Source organism: Hypanus sabinus, chromosome 3, assembly GCF_030144855.1.
Source record: "Hypanus sabinus isolate sHypSab1 chromosome 3, sHypSab1.hap1, whole genome shotgun sequence".
NCBI lineage: Eukaryota > Metazoa > Chordata > Chondrichthyes > Myliobatiformes > Dasyatidae > Hypanus > Hypanus sabinus.
In genome coordinates, this window is record NC_082708.1 from 9,495,827 (window position 1) to 9,511,567 (window position 15,741).

The 15,741-nt window shown below is 40.9% G+C and overlaps 1 protein-coding gene across 5 annotated transcripts in view; it reads left to right on the forward strand.

The window, feature by feature from the left end:
* The window catches only part of emsy (EMSY transcriptional repressor, BRCA2 interacting), a 107,042-nt gene extending 103,179 nt beyond the window's left edge, over window positions 1-3,863 (forward strand). For all 5 annotated transcript variants that reach the window (XM_059963691.1, XM_059963696.1, XM_059963692.1 and 2 more), the window contains one exon: window positions 2,991-3,863. In XM_059963691.1, the coding sequence (XP_059819674.1) occupies window positions 2,991-3,200 (210 nt within the window). In that variant the 3' untranslated portion in view covers window positions 3,201-3,863. The remainder of the gene's footprint in view (window positions 1-2,990) is intronic.
* Window positions 3,864-15,741: the final 11,878 nt, after the last annotated feature.

The window sequence follows — 15,741 nt, forward strand, 5'->3', positions numbered from 1 at the left end:
AGCATGGCATCATGACTTTTGTACTCAACTTCTTTTATGTTAAAGGCCAATGTACTGTTTGCCTTCTTAATTGCTTGCTATGCCTGGAAATTACCTTTCAGTGATTTATGTATGCAGACACCCTATTATTAACTTGAATGGCCACACATTTTTCCACATTATATTTTGTCTATCATGTGCCTGCCCGATTACTTATTCACTGTATTTCCCTTGAAGTCCCTCATGTTGCCACCTAGCTTTGTATAGTGTTCAAATGTGGATATGATCCTCTTTTCCAAATCATTAATATAGGTTGTGAAAATCTGGACACCAATCGCTGCAGGTTACACCAACTTCTGAGCCTGAAAATAGACCTTTTGTTTTATTCCTGCTCTATGTCTTTGAGTTATTTTGAATGCCATGTACTTTTAAAAAATTATCTTTGTTTCTCCTCATTTGACAGTGCACTGTATCAATCAGTTTGTCCTTACATACTCAGATAGTTTCAACCTGGAAGCGAAATTCCAGCAAGTTTGTCAGTCATGCTATCCCTTATGTAAATCCATGCTAATGCTGCCCAGTGCTATTGATCTAATGTCCTTTTGCCACTTAATGACATGTCCTAGTATTTTCCCTGCTACTAATGTAAGGCTAATTAATGTCTAGTTTTCTTGCTTTCTCTCGCCCTTCTTAATTAGAGCGGTTATATTTGCGATTACATTAATGTAATTTGCTCTTTGTGAATAACTGCACTACAACTCTCCCACAAATTCTCAGTCCACACTTCTGTACCAAAAGCATTCTAACAACCTTCTTGTTAGAGAATTAATATATCAGGGGAGCTTATCTGTAATGGGGCATCACTGTAGCGTAGCAATTAGCACGATACAATTACAGCTCAGGGTGTCAGGATTCTGACGCCGTCTGTAAGGAGTTCATACGTTCACCCCATGAACCAAAGTACATTTATTATCAAGGCATGTATGCAATAACAACCCTGAGATTTGTCTTCCCATAGATAGCCACAAAACAAAGAAAACGTGGAACCTATTCAGAGAAAACTATCAACCCCCCCACTTGCAAAATTGCGCAAATGGTAACAGGAACATCAAACCCCTCACACGCAAAAAAAAACCGTGCCAAGGGCAACAAGAGCATCAAACGAACTCCTCACATGCAAAAAACAAGTTGCGCAAATGGCAACAAGAAAGAGTGAGCAAAAACACAGAGTATAAGAACGCAAAATCATAAGAGTCCAATTGAACTATACAGTCCAATCCACAAACCACAGACCCAGCACTTTGGTAACACCCTCCGACAGCTTCAAGGAGAGAGAGAGAGAGATCATTCAAATGCAGGGTCCTTCCCTCGGGAGCAGTGAGTGAGAGAGAGAGAGAAGGCCCCTGTGAGGTTTTCCTCACACATTCCAAAAATGAATTGACCTAAAATATTAATTGGTCATTGTAAACTGTTCTGTGATGAGGCTAAGGTTCGGTAGGTACGTGCTGGGTGGCATGGCTCGTTGGGCCGGTACAGCCTGCTTTGTATATCTCGAAGTAGAATCAAATAAAAATACTGTAATGTCAGTGGGATTATTTTCAATGGCTGTATTTAGAAGTTAACCTTCTACAAAAAACAGCACCAAGATTGGCCTGTTAAGGTTTGGTGTTAGTACATTTTAGTATAGAACGTAGAACGTGACAGCATAGTACAGGCCCCTTCCACCCACTATGTTTACCACAAAATGGAGCATAATCATCTGGGTGTTTTAGAAAACAAATTAATAAGCAAATGATGACCATCAGGATGACGGTTGAGTTATGAAGGGAACAAGTAATTTGAGATTCCATCAGAATGGTATTGAAATAAAGATTAATTACATTGTCTTTTAACTACCCTTTTAGAGGACTCCTTCCCTTTTACTTTCTCATTTGATTCTTCATCAAGCTAACACTTTTTTGTTCTATTCTTGTGCAACTGATTTCTTACAATTTAGGCCATGACTTTTAATTTCATTCTGAGATTGCAAAGATGCAATATATTTTCCTCATCAGCTGGTATTGTGTGGTAATTAGCAAAATAATGGAAAAGTCGTTGCACACAACTGAATTTTGCTAATAGGATTTCTACACTAATTACGTTAAAGTAATTTGTTCTTCGTAAATAACTACAATACAACCATAGTATTTTTGAGGTGTACTCTCCTACAATTTTTCAGTGTGGATTCTGTTTCAAAATCATTTTAACAACTATCTTGATGGGGAATTAATATTTCTTAAATTAATGAATTATTGATTAATTGAAATTTCTTCCATTAATAATTAATATTCCAAATATTTATTTGATTATTGATAGCAAAATCCTGGTGATGATGAGTATTTGTCACCACTGGTTAGACTGTGGTGAGTTCAATGCATGTTCATTTAACTTGTTATAAATGAAACTTTGGTTATAAAGAGGGATTACAAACATTAAATATACCGAAAGTGAAAAGCTTTAGTTCAAAGTTCAAAGCAAATAAACATGCTATATATTACCATATACAACCCAGAGAGAATGGAGGATCGCATGAAAGTAGCATGAAGTTTCTTGAAAATTAAGCAAGTAATCTAATTGGGTCTTTCAAAATGAGTAATGTTGTTGAAGTGAAACAGTCTTTCATCCAATTGGCAAGATTACAGGAGACAGCCTTGACTCAATGGTAGGGCTTTTGCTTCTTGTGCTGCTCCAGAATTACTGTTTAAGCCGTAGAATGTATTGAGATGGCTGTACGTCCTGGGAAGGCAATATATCAATACTGGTTATTTACTACCCTACTGTGGAGGAGTGAACAAAAATGTTACTAGAATAGGTTTCCACACAAGTCAGTTAGATAATGTGGCCCTTGAAACATTTCGGTAATATATTGGATGCAGATAAATAGGCACTTAAAGATTTAGTACTTGCATAGATGCTGAACACTTGTGCTGTAATTGCTATGATTCTATGAACCATTTCTTTTTTTGTCCTAGTCTATACCACAGTATTCCATACCCAGTCAGTCCAGCTCAAATGTAGTGGTCGAACCCAGTGGTCTTTTGGACATCACAAACTTTACCAGCCAACGGATTGCCGATGAAGAGTCTGTACACTATTCAGCCATGGAACAAGATATGGACAGTAGTAACGAAGATGGCCCTGAGCTCAGCTCAACAGACATTACGGCTGGGCAGCCACCATGAAAGGGAATGGCAGTTTTTAACTGACTAAGATGTGCTACTGAGTCTTCAGAAATCTTTCCAGGAAAGGACAAGTGTTCGAATTTTTAAAGAATATGTACATAGAAACTTTTTTTGGAAGCTAAAAACATGTAAAGAAGATTCTGTATACATACATTTAGACTTTTAAAGTGAATCTTGTGAAAAGTCTGTTTTTTAAAAAAATGATAAAAGAAGGTCCAATCATTTCCATTTTTATCTGAAAATGATGCACACCTTGAAGAGTTCTTCTGGATGCATCGCTGTAGCCCTTTGGACAGTAGTCAGATGATGCATCATGATGATGATAGCAGACTGGAGTGGGTGTTCCTCAGAGAAATGAATGTCTTTGTACATCATTAATAATAAAGGAAAAACAATCGATAGTTCATCCCACTGAAGCAAGAACCCACCTAATACTGAGACATGTAAAATTAATGACCAATTGGCCTGTTTTTGCATGGTTTTTCCTTTGCCAAGAAAATGCTACATTCTAGATTAAGTTGCCTTGTTTAAGTCTGTAGTGATAATTTTATTATGCTAATTGTGTGGATTTATTGGAGGTTGAAAAGATGGGAGATAACAGTTGGTGAGTACTTTACTTCCAATCATTATTCCTTCATAGTCAATTAAAAAAATTGTCTTGCAGGAAGGCATTACAAAGTGCTTTTTCTTTTCAAGGTTTCACTGCTGATCCTTTAAGGATTTGAAGTAAAATCTTAACAAAAATTACACAACAAACAGCATTAGATGCTCATGTTCAAAGATGTTGTGGTTTCTCAGCTAATTGATAAATCATTAAGTTCACAGGTGGAAGCCTTAACTAAGTAGTAGAACTGCCTCATCTGTAGGAAACTTTGAGACATCTTGAAGTCATGAAAAACTCTACAAAAACACAGGCTTGTTGTTGATCAATCAAGTGTGGAAAAATAAAGGAAATTGGAGCATTTTTTCTAAACAAAGGCTGTTTGATTGTATGGGTCTTTTAGGCATTAAATTAAAATGATATAGTCAGGTTAATATTTCTGACTAGATTTTTTTAAGAAGTGGAATGCAACCATCAACTACAGCTCTGGTTATTGAAACAAAATAGGTTAAAATTGCCTTCATGGAAAAGACCATAAATGCAATGTCATGCTGCCTTCTTCAACCCATATTTAACAGCTCTCTTGATGTTTTTTAGAGTTGCAATGTACCAGATTAAAATGAGGATTGATTAATAAATGGGAGATAGGGTGTGGTGTTCTTATTGAAGAGTAGAGAAGGACCGGGGTGGGCCATAATGCATTATTTATGGCTTGCTTCCTTTTGTTTCTTACAAATGTTCAAGTTCTTGGATCCTTTTGCAGTTCAATACTTCAGTGTAATTTCATGGCACTAATATTGGGTGTCTTAACGTCTTGAAAATCTGTTTATCTTCAATTGCAACATATAAGGGAAGTATGGAGGTCTATGGGTGTGGGTAGGTGTGACTAGAAAACAAGTTGGCACGGACTGGCTGGGCCTGGCCTGTTTCTGTGCTGTTGTGCTCTGACAATTCAGCAACTAAGTATCTGTGGCCCTTCAGTAAAGGATTTGTTATTTTCTGTAGCTCAGCTTGGTATTACCAGCTAACATGGATATATTCTACTTGATTCTCTCATGTAGATCATTGAAATAGATTGTGTCTGTCTTAGGCTATGTCCACACTACACCAGATAAATCCGTAACCGAAGCTTTTTTCTCTTCGTTTTTACCCTCCGTCCATACTAAAATGGCATTTTCATCTCCTGAAACCGGAGCTTTTCAAAACCGCTTTCCAAGGTGGATATTTTTGAAAACACTGCTCGGGCAGATCAGTGTGGACGGGGTAACTGGAGACGTTTGAAAACGCTATCAGACAGCAGCGCGCTATTTCATTGTTTTCTTGAACTCAACCTAACAATTTCAGAACAGACGACAACGAGACTGAAGCCAGAAGAGTTAGAAATGTACTCACCAAATACTTTGACCCATAACTTACTGAATAAGTAAGTGTACTGTACTCACTTTGCCTTGTTTTCTGTCCTTGCTCGTATGAAGGTGGTTTACCTATTTATACAAGTACTTCTCTGACAATACATGTGTAACAGCCTAATGTAACATTGTATGTAAATACAAGATAACACTGATGCAGACATGTTTTACACATTTAACAAGGTGCTTTATTAATGCAATAGAGTTAGTCAGTTTTTCAATGTTCGTCGTCAGCCGGGCCAATCTGTCCGTGAACTCCCTGTTGGTTGCCGCCGTAAGCTCCAGTATTTGTTTTTTTTAGTTCTGCTTTCTGCACGAAAGCCAACTGCTGTATGTCATTTTAAGTTTTTCTAGTCTGTAACTACATAAACGCACACTTCTACAGCGAGATTCGACACCAAACATGTCGCTTGTTTTCGGTAGATGTGTCCTGCACAAAATCTCCATTTCAGTGTGGATAGAGATATTTTCAAAAATGCATAGTGTGGACGCCTATCGTTTTTACGCGAAACTGGCGTTTTCAAAATTATCCGATCTAGTGTGGATGTAGCCTAAGTCCTAGCACATTTCCTACCCAAACAAAAACCTGTTAATTGATACTATTTACTGTCTATTGACTAATAGAATATTGTACGGTACAGTAAGCTCTTCAACCCACTGCATTATGTCAAACAATACAAACCTTCTCCGTGATCAATCTAACCCTTCCCTCCTACATAGCTCATAACTCTCCATTTTTCTGTCTAGAACTCTCCATTTTTCTGTCACGTGCCTAGAATCTGTTAAGTGACCCTATTGTATTAATCTGTGCCACCACCTTCAGCAGTGTGTTCCAGGCAACCACCACTTTGTTTAAAAATAAACCTGCTGACATGGTCCCTAAACTTTCGTTCACTCACCCTAAAATGGATGTCCTCTGGTTGGACGTTGCAGCCCTGGGGAAAGGGTGCTGGCTGTTCACTCCACACCTAATGTGATTTTATATATATATCCCTATCAAGTCTCCATTCATTCTCCATTGCTACAAAAACAAAACCCTATTTTGCTCAACCATTCTACCTTCAGACTATGCCAGTATATTCATGGGGTGGTTGCTGGGATTGCTGCATTTGATTTTTAAGGTGAAACTGCATAGGCTGGGATTGTTCTCATTGGAGAGAGCAGGTGGCTGTGGAAACTTTACAGCAGTGAATAGTCATGATCTTTTTCCCAGGATAGGGAAGTCTAATTCTGAAGGGCATGGGCTTAAGGAGGAGAGGGGAAAGATTTAAAGGGGATCCCAATGGGTAAGATTTTCACACTGAGGGTGGTGGGGATATTGGATGAGCTGACAAAAAAAGCGGTATTACAAACATGAGAAAATCTGTAGATGCTGAAAATCCAGAGCAACAACACAAAATGATGGAGTAACTCAGCAGGCCAGGCAGCATCTGTGGAAAAGAGAAAGCAGTTAATGCTTCAGGCCGTGACCCTTCTTTAGGACCCTTCATTCTGATGAAGGGTATAAGTCTGAAGCATCAACTGTTTACTCTTTTCCATAGACGCTGCCAGGCCTGCTGAGCTCCCCCAGCATTCTGTGTGTGTGACTGAGAAAGTGGTTGAGGTAGGGACATTTGTAATGCTTAAAAGACACATGGATAGGAAATGTGTAGTGGGATATGGGCGAAATAGCCCTACTTGAGATGGGCACCTTGGTTAGCATCGACAAGCTTGGTCGTAGAGCCTATTTATGTACTGAATGACTTTTAATTACATACAGTGTGTTGTAATTTTGTTTAAGGATTTCCCTTCTGGTACATCACTGAAGGTCTTTTTGCAAGTTCAAATGCACCACATCAGTTGATTTGTTCTAAAGTCATGGTATGAAAACAGGCCTATATGCTCACTGAATCCGTGCTGATCAGTGAGCACCACTTACACTAATCCTGTTTTTCCTTTCTACATTCGCATCAGCTCTTCCCAGATTCTCCTCCTAGCCTACACAATAATGGCATTGTCCAGTGGTTATTTAACTGCCAGCTCACTTGTCTTTTGGCATGTGGGAGGACACTGGAGCACCCAGGACAAAGGTATGTGGTCATGGGGAGAACGTGTAAATTCTACCCAGTTCTGAAGGTTGGGGTTGAATCCAGGTTGCAGCAGGTGCAAAGCAGTTCTACAAGCTATGCTTATTAAAGCCTTAATTTTCAATAGATTTATCAATTGCAGGTGATTGCCAAGTTCCAGATATATCTATTGTCTTTTAATAATGGCAAATATTGACCCATCTTTCTTTTATCTCTTCATTTATTTGAGTTTGACCTGCAGATCGCTTTGTAAGTAGCTTAGACCTTTATTTTAGTTGATTGCTCTTATAGGTATAAAACCCCCAGTTTTCTTGGGGTGCGTACGTCTAGGGAATACACACTCTGGTCCCACCAAATCCTTGAGATTGAGATGGCTCTCCCACCTCAAACCTTGGTTTGATGGGATGCCGTGTAATTTGCTACCCTGTTACAACTCAGTGCCAAGAAATAACAGGCAGCCATCTGCATACGATTAAATGAATTACGTTTATGAATGTTAGTAAAGAAAAGAAAGAAAGTAACAAAAAGAGCCCAGTATAATTATACAGTCAAATGTGCACAAGTTGGTGCTCAGCTCTTCCAAAAGTCATATTCACTGATCCTCAGTAGACCTCTGCACCCTGCTCTATCAAATCATGGCCCCCCCACCCCCCCCACCGGGTCAAATCCTATGACCGGTTCTCTCCAGTGTCTTCTCTCTTTATTTCCCACCGAACAAAGACCCCAGCTCAGACTGGTGTCAAGCGCACAAAAAAAAACCCTGGATTGGATGGCTGATATTCCAAAGCACCCATTATCTCTAACCATAACCCAAACACTGCTTCTACAGAAAGATCATACGTTAGCAGTGAAACCTTTCCCAGTGTGTTACAGGTATTTTAACACTAACATCAAAACTAGCTTGAAGAAATTCCACATTACATCTAAAAATAGGGAAGACAGTGCACTCAATAGATACACCTGGAGGAAATCTGTTTACAAAGAAGCTGTCATACATGAGAACAGCTTCCACTGTACCTCAAAGAACAAATGACAGCAGTGAAAGGAGAAATTGAACAACCAATAGACCTAACCACCACTCTTGCCCACACTGCGCCAGAATATGTAGATCTGAGATTAGCCTCTACAGCCACCTAAGGATCCACCAATAGACAACCCCTTAGTAGAACAACAGACTCAACTCGAGTGATTGCACTGTGACCACTATTTTTAAAAAAAGTATCAGGCTACGATTATGTGTATCTTTTATATTCTGAATGCCAAAGTGAATCCTGAAATATAGAACTCTTTGCCAAATAAACTGACGCAAGCTCTCATGAGCTTTCCTGAACTGTACCTTTAGAATAAAATACGTAAGCACTTAAAACTTTCCATTTAAGACAAATTCTACTTTCATCTTTCATTAAAATAGTTGTACATCAAGCAATTCCCCAGAGCTGCATCCCCTACTTTGCCATTCTCCTGGTACAATTAACAAATGAAAAATTTAATATTATTTTACAGTGATTGAAGGGGGAAGGGGTACATTGCAGTACCCAGCTAGCAAGCAGAAAGTTGGGAAGCAAGACTAGTTAAAAGTAAGGATGTAATGCTGAGGCTTTATAAGACATTTGTCAGATCACACTTAGAGTATTTTGAGCAGTCTTCAGTCCCTTACCTAAGGAAGGATGTTGTGACATCCATCTTAGTTCTAAGGTGGCCTATGTTTTCTATGCGTCCTTCTTAGTTCATCCTTCCTTCTAAGGATGTAGTAACATCCTTAAAGAGGGTCCAGAGGAGGTTCATGAGAATTGGAGTTGATAGGGTTAATGTACAAGGAGCATTTGATGACTCTGCGCCTGAAGTTTTAGAAGAATGAGGGGAGACCTCATTGAAAATTATTGAATTTTGAAAAGTCTAGATAGAGTTGACATGGAAAAGATGTGTTTCCCACAGTGGAGGAGTCTAGGACCAGAGGGTACAGCCTCAGAATAGAAGGACATCCCTATAGAACAGATGAGGAGGAATTTCTTTAGCTAGTGAGTTGTAAATCTGTGGAATTCATTACCACAAATGGCTGTGGAGGCCAAGTCATTAGGCATATTTAAAGCGGAGTTAGATAATTTCTTGATTAGTAAGAACTTCAGTGGGGAGAAGGAAGGAGAATGGGGTTGAGAGGGATAATAAATCAGCCATGATAGAATGGTGGTGCAGTCCTGATGGGCTGAATGGCCCAATTCTATTGTCTGGTCTTATTGGGAACAGGAGACTGGGATGGATGCAAGATCTGATGTGTATTGGCATATTCCAAAAGTGCCCTTACAGAAATGTTTAAAATTCTGAGAGGTATAGATAAGGTAGGTGGTAACAGTCTTTTCTCTTTGGTGGTGTTGGGGTGTAGGTATTAAGTGAGAGGGGAAAGATTTAAAAGGGAGCTGAAGGGTAATGTTTTCGTGCAGAGGGAGGTGAGTTTATGGACTGAGCTGCCTGAGAAATTGGTTGAGGTATGTACAATAGTATCATTTACATTAACAGAGGATCAGGGCTTAAGATGAAATGGGCCAAGTATCAGAAATTGGGACTAGCTGTGTGGCACCATGGTCGACATGGATTAATTGGACTCTGATGTGCATTTTTTCTATTTGTAAACACACGAGATTATGAAGATGCTGAAAATCTTGAGCAGCACACATAAAGTGTTGGAGGAGCTCAGCAGACTGGTCAGCATCCATGGAAGAGAATAAGCTGCCAACGTCAAGGGCCAAGGCCCTTCATCAGGACTGGTCCTGTTGAAGAGACTTAGCCTGAAATACTAACTGTTTATTCCTTTCATAAATGCTGCCTGACTGGCCAGCACTACGTGTGTTTTGTATCTATGCGGTTTTGCTCGATGACTAAGTGTGAGATGCATTCATGTAGATTTTTCACAACAAGAGAAACTATTATTCAAGTTGGCTGGTGTCATTTTTAATGACTAGTTGTTTAGTCTACTAGAATCATTTTGTTACTTTGGCAACAGAAATTTTCAAAGGCTGTACAGTACATATTGTCAGGAAAGTCAGCATTGATTGCCCATCTTCATTGCAATTGTGTCATCTTAATTGTTGCAGCCTTTTTACTGAATCTAGGAAACCAGTTTGGATGATGGTGGTAGTGGTCCTTTGTGTCTACTTTCCATTATCCTTTATGGTCATGGTTTCTAGACTTTTTGGAAAGCTGTTGCTTTGGACCTTATACACTGAGTGGCTGCTTTATTAAGTACACATGTACACCTGTTCATTAATGTAAACATCTACATGTGGCAGCAACTCAATTCATAAAAGCATGCAGACATGGTCTAGAGGTCCACTTTTTCAGACCAAACATCAAAATGGGGAAGAAAGTGACTTTGACCATGGAATGATTGTTGGTGCCAGATGAGGTATTTTGAGTATCTCAAAAACTGCTGATCTCCTGCAATTTTTGCACTCAAGTCTCTAGCGTTTACAGAGAATGGTGCAAAAATCAAAACAAACAGTGTGCAACAGTTCTGTGGGTGAAAATGCCTTGTTAATTAGAGGTCAGAGGAGAATGGTTTGGCTGAAGGTAAGGTGACAGTAACTCAATTAACCACACATTACAACAGTGGTGTGCAGAAGAGCAAGGAATGCACAACATGTTGAATCTTAAAGTGGATGGGCTATAACAGCAGAAGACCTCAAACATGCACTCAGTGGACATTTTAATAGACTTAGGAGGTACTAATAAAGTGGCCACTGAGTGTATGTATATACTTCAGTATGAAAGAAAGGAATGTGTTTAGAATGACTAGATGAAGTGAGAATCAAGTGATTGATATCTCCAATGTTGATGGAATTATTAAATACGGTATTTTAAGCCAGGGGGAGAAAAATAAATTTGCACGTATTTCTGATGAATGTTTCCAGAGAGCGTTGTATCCTTTTTACCTCTGTGAACTTCTGTTCAGAACTGCTATCCAAATCACTTTAGTTTCACTGTTTTCCGCCAGTGTCCAATAATTTCTTCATGATCATTTTGCACTTCTGTTGTAATTTCATCAAAAGAATTTTCTTATTGTTTCTCACTGCTCACTTTAAAGACATTGATGGTTGTCCTTCATATCCAACAATGATACTTTTTGTAAGTGAAAAACAGCTGCACTACGGCAGTTCCTCTCTTTCAGCCTTGGAAGACTGGGTCCAGTGTAACCATTCTCCTCTGACCGCTCTAATTAATACAACTGAGGTTTCCTTGTTTGCAGCAGATAGCCATGCCTTGTCATTCACTTTGCCATCAGCAAACCATTGCAGAACCACCTTCCTGGCCTGTTCTCATCTGCCCACTCCGCCAAAGCTAGCATAGGCATCTCCCTATCTCACTGGAGTATGAGGCCCACTGGCTACCTTCACCTGGTTTAATCTTCCTGTCGAAGTGGTATACCAGGATGTTTCCACTCTTCAAACAGGCAAACAGCTACTTGGAGCCACAGGTGAGAGTTGAGTGTCCTGTGGGGCGCAAAGGTGAGTGAGCCACCCCAGAATGGACACCAGAGGTGCTAACCCTTCCTGGATACCCCAAACACCGCCTTCTGTTGGTTGGGGCTGAGCACAGATGTTGTTTCCCAGCTATCTACATTATATACAAGCCAAGACAGTATGGTATGGAGAATAAGCTGTTGCCCATGCAGCAGGATTCCACCCCCTCCACACAGCTGATGAATCCAAAAGAACAGACCAATATAGTTTGGCACCAGCAGCATCGCAGGGATTGCTAGTCAGCATTGTCGGTATTGAACTCAATGTAGGACAACCTTGGGGACTTCAGCTCCAGGTTTTTCCATCAGGGTTTACTCTCAAAGCCTTCTCCATGAGTGGGTATAACCACAAGCCAGCTAAAGTCTGAGGTTAGAGTTTTCCTTCTCCTAGATGAGCTATCAACCATGGTTGATGAACCCCATCTGCCCAAAGTGACAGGTTATAAGGTGCCAGTAACCCACCTTTGCCCTTTCTCCTGTCACTAGAAATGGTTTTGTCAGGCTTAGTAGCTAAGACATACGTAAAGTCAAGGAACTGGACTTAGTTGTCAGGGGCTCTTTGAGATGCATGCCATTGTGGGAGCTTATAGAAACATAGAAAACCTACAGCACAATACAGGCCCCTTGGCCCACAATGCTGTGCTGAACATGTACTTTAGAAATTACCTAGGGTTACCCATAGCCGTCTGTTTTGCTAAGCTCCATGTACCTATCCAGGAGTCTCTTAAAAGACCCTATCGTATCCACCCCCACCAACGTTGCTGGCAGCCCATTCCATGTGCTCATCACTCACTATGTAAAAAGAACTTATCCCTGATGTCTCCTCTGTACCTACTTCCAAGCACCTTAAAACCATGCCCTCTCGTACTAGCCATTTCAGCCCTGGGAAAAAGCCTCTTGACTATCCACATGATCAATGCCTCTGATCGTCTTGTAAACCTCTATCAGGTCAGCTCTCATCCTCCATTGCTCCAAGGAGAAAAGGCCAAGTTCACTCAACCTGTTTTCATAAGGCATGCTCCCCAATCCAGGCAACATTCTGGTAAATCTCTGTACCCTGTCTATGGTTTCCATATCCTTCCTGTAGTGAGGCGAACAGAATTGAGCACAGTACTTCAAGTGGGGTCTGACTGGGGTCCTACATAGCTGCAACATTACGCCTCGGCTCTTAAACTCAATCCTATGATTGATGAAGGCCAATGCACCATACGCCTTCTTAACCACAGAGTCAACCTGCGCAGCAGCTTTGAGTGTCCTATGGACTTGGACCCAAAGATCCCTCTGATCCTCCACACTGCCAAGAGTCTTACCATTAATGCTACATCCTGCCATCATATTTGACCTACCAAAATGAACCACCTCGCACTTATCTGGGTTGAACTCCATCTGCCTCTTCTCAGCACAGTCTTGCATCCTATCAACTTTTGTGTCATCAGCAAATTTACTAACCCATCCCCCCACTTCCTCATCCAGTTCATTTATAAAAATCATGAAGAGTAGGGGTCCCAGAACAGATCCCTGAGGCACACCACTGGTCACCGAACTCCATATGGAATATGACCTGTCTACAACCACTGTTTACGTTCTGTGGGCAAGCCAGTTCTGAATCCACAAAGCAATGTCCCCTTGGATCCCATGTTTCCTTACTTTCTCAATAAGCCTTGCATCGGGTACCTTATGAAATGTTTTGCTGAAATCCATATACACTACACATACTGCTCTACCTTCATCAATGTGTTTAGTCACATCGTCAAAAAATTCAATCAGGCTTGTAAGGCACGACCTGCCTTTGACAAAGCCATGCTGACTATTTCTAATCATATGCTGCTCCAAATGTTCATAAATCCTGCCTCTCGTGATTTTTTCCATCAACTTACCAACCACTGAATTAAGACTCACTGGTCTATAATTTCCTGGGCTACTTCAACTCCCTTTCTTGTATAAGGGAACAACATCTGCAACCCTCCAATCCTCCAGAACCTCTCCCATCCCCATTGATGATGAAAGGATCATTGCCAGAGGCTCAGCAATCTCGTCACTCACCTCCCATGGTAGCCTGGAATACATCTCATCCGGTCCCGGTGACTTATCCAGCTTGATGCTTTCCAAAAGCTCCAGCGTATCCTCTTCTTTAATGTCTATATGCACAAGCTTTTCAGTCTGCTGTAAGTCATCCCTACAATCGCCAAGATCATTTTCCATAGTGAATACTGAAGCAAAGTATTCACTAAGTACCTCAGCTATCTCCTCTGGTTCCATACACACTTTTCCACTGTCACATTTGATTAGTCCTATCCTCTTTCTCTTCACGTACTTGTGGAATGCCTTGAGGTTTTCATTAACCTTGCTCACCAAGGCCTTCTCATGACCCCTTCTGACCCTCCTAATTTCATACTTAAGCTCCTTCCTGCTAGCTTTATAAACTTGTAGATCTCTATCATCACCTTAGTTTTGTGAACTTTTCAAAAGCTTTTCTTCTTGACTAGATTTTCAACAGCCTTTGCACACCATGGTTCCTGTACCATCCTTTCCCTGTCTCATTGAAACGTACCTATGCAGAACGCCACGCAAATATCCCCTGAACATTTGCCACATTTCTGCTGTACATTTCCCTGAGAACATCTGTTCCCTATTTATGCTTCCAAGTTCCTGCCTGATAGCTTCATATTTCCCCTTACTCCAATTAAATGCTTTCCTAACTTGTCTGTTCCTATCCCTCACCAATGCTGTGATAAAGGAGATAGAATTGTGATCATTATCTGCAAAATGCTCTCCCACTGAGAGACCTACCACCTGACCAGGTTCATTTCCCAATACCAGATGAAGTACAGCCTCTCCTTTTGTAGGATTATCTACATATTTTCTCAGGAAACCTTTCTAAACACTCCTAACAAACACCCCACCTAAACCCCTTTCTCTAGGGAGATGCCAGTCAATCGTTGGGAAATTAAAATCTCCCACCATGACAACCCTGTTATTATTACACCTTTTCAGAATCTGTCTCCTTATCTGCTCCTCAATGTCCCTGTTACTATTGGGTGGTCTATAAAAAACACCCAGCAGAGTTATTGACCCCTTCCTGTTCCTGCCTTCCATCCACAGAGCCAACCCCTCCATGACTTTCTCCTTTTCTGCATCTGTGACACAATCTCTGATCAGCAGTGCCACATCTCTACCTCATTTGCTTCCCTCCCTGTCCTTTCTGAAACATCTAAAGCCTGGCACTCTAAGTACCATTCCAGCCCTTGAGCTATCCAAGTCTCTGTAATGGCCACAGCATCATAGCTCAAAGAACTGACCCACGCTCTAAGCTCATCCGCTTTGTTCAGGGTACTCCTTGCATTAAAACAGACACATCTCATACCATCTGTCTGAGCGCAACCCTTCTCTATCACTTGCTTATCCTCCCTCTCGCACTGTCTATAAACTTTCTCTATTTGTGAGCCAACCACCCCTTCCTCCATCACTTCAGTTCGGTTCCCACACCCCAGCAATTCTAGTTTCAACTCTCCTCAATAGCCTTAGCAAACTTCCCTGCCAGGATGTTGGCCCCCCTTGGACTGAAGTGCAACCTGTCCTTTTTTTTTTTACTGGTCACATCTGCCCTAAAAGAGGTCCCATTGATCCAGAAATCTGAATCCCTGCCTCCTGCTCCAATCCCTTAGCCATGCATTTATCCTCCACCTCACTCTATTTCTTTACCCACTGTTGTGTGGCACAGGCAGTAATCCCAAGGTTATTACCTTTGAGGTCCTGCTTCCTTCCTAACTCCCTGTAGTCTGTTTTCAGGACCTCCTCCCTTTTCCTACCTGTGTCCTTGGTACCAATATGTACCATGACCTTCAGATGTTCTCCTTCCCACTTCGGGATGTCGTGGACGTGATCAGAAATATCCCAGACCCTGGCACCTGGGAGGCAAACTAACATTCACATTACTTTTCTGCGTCCACAG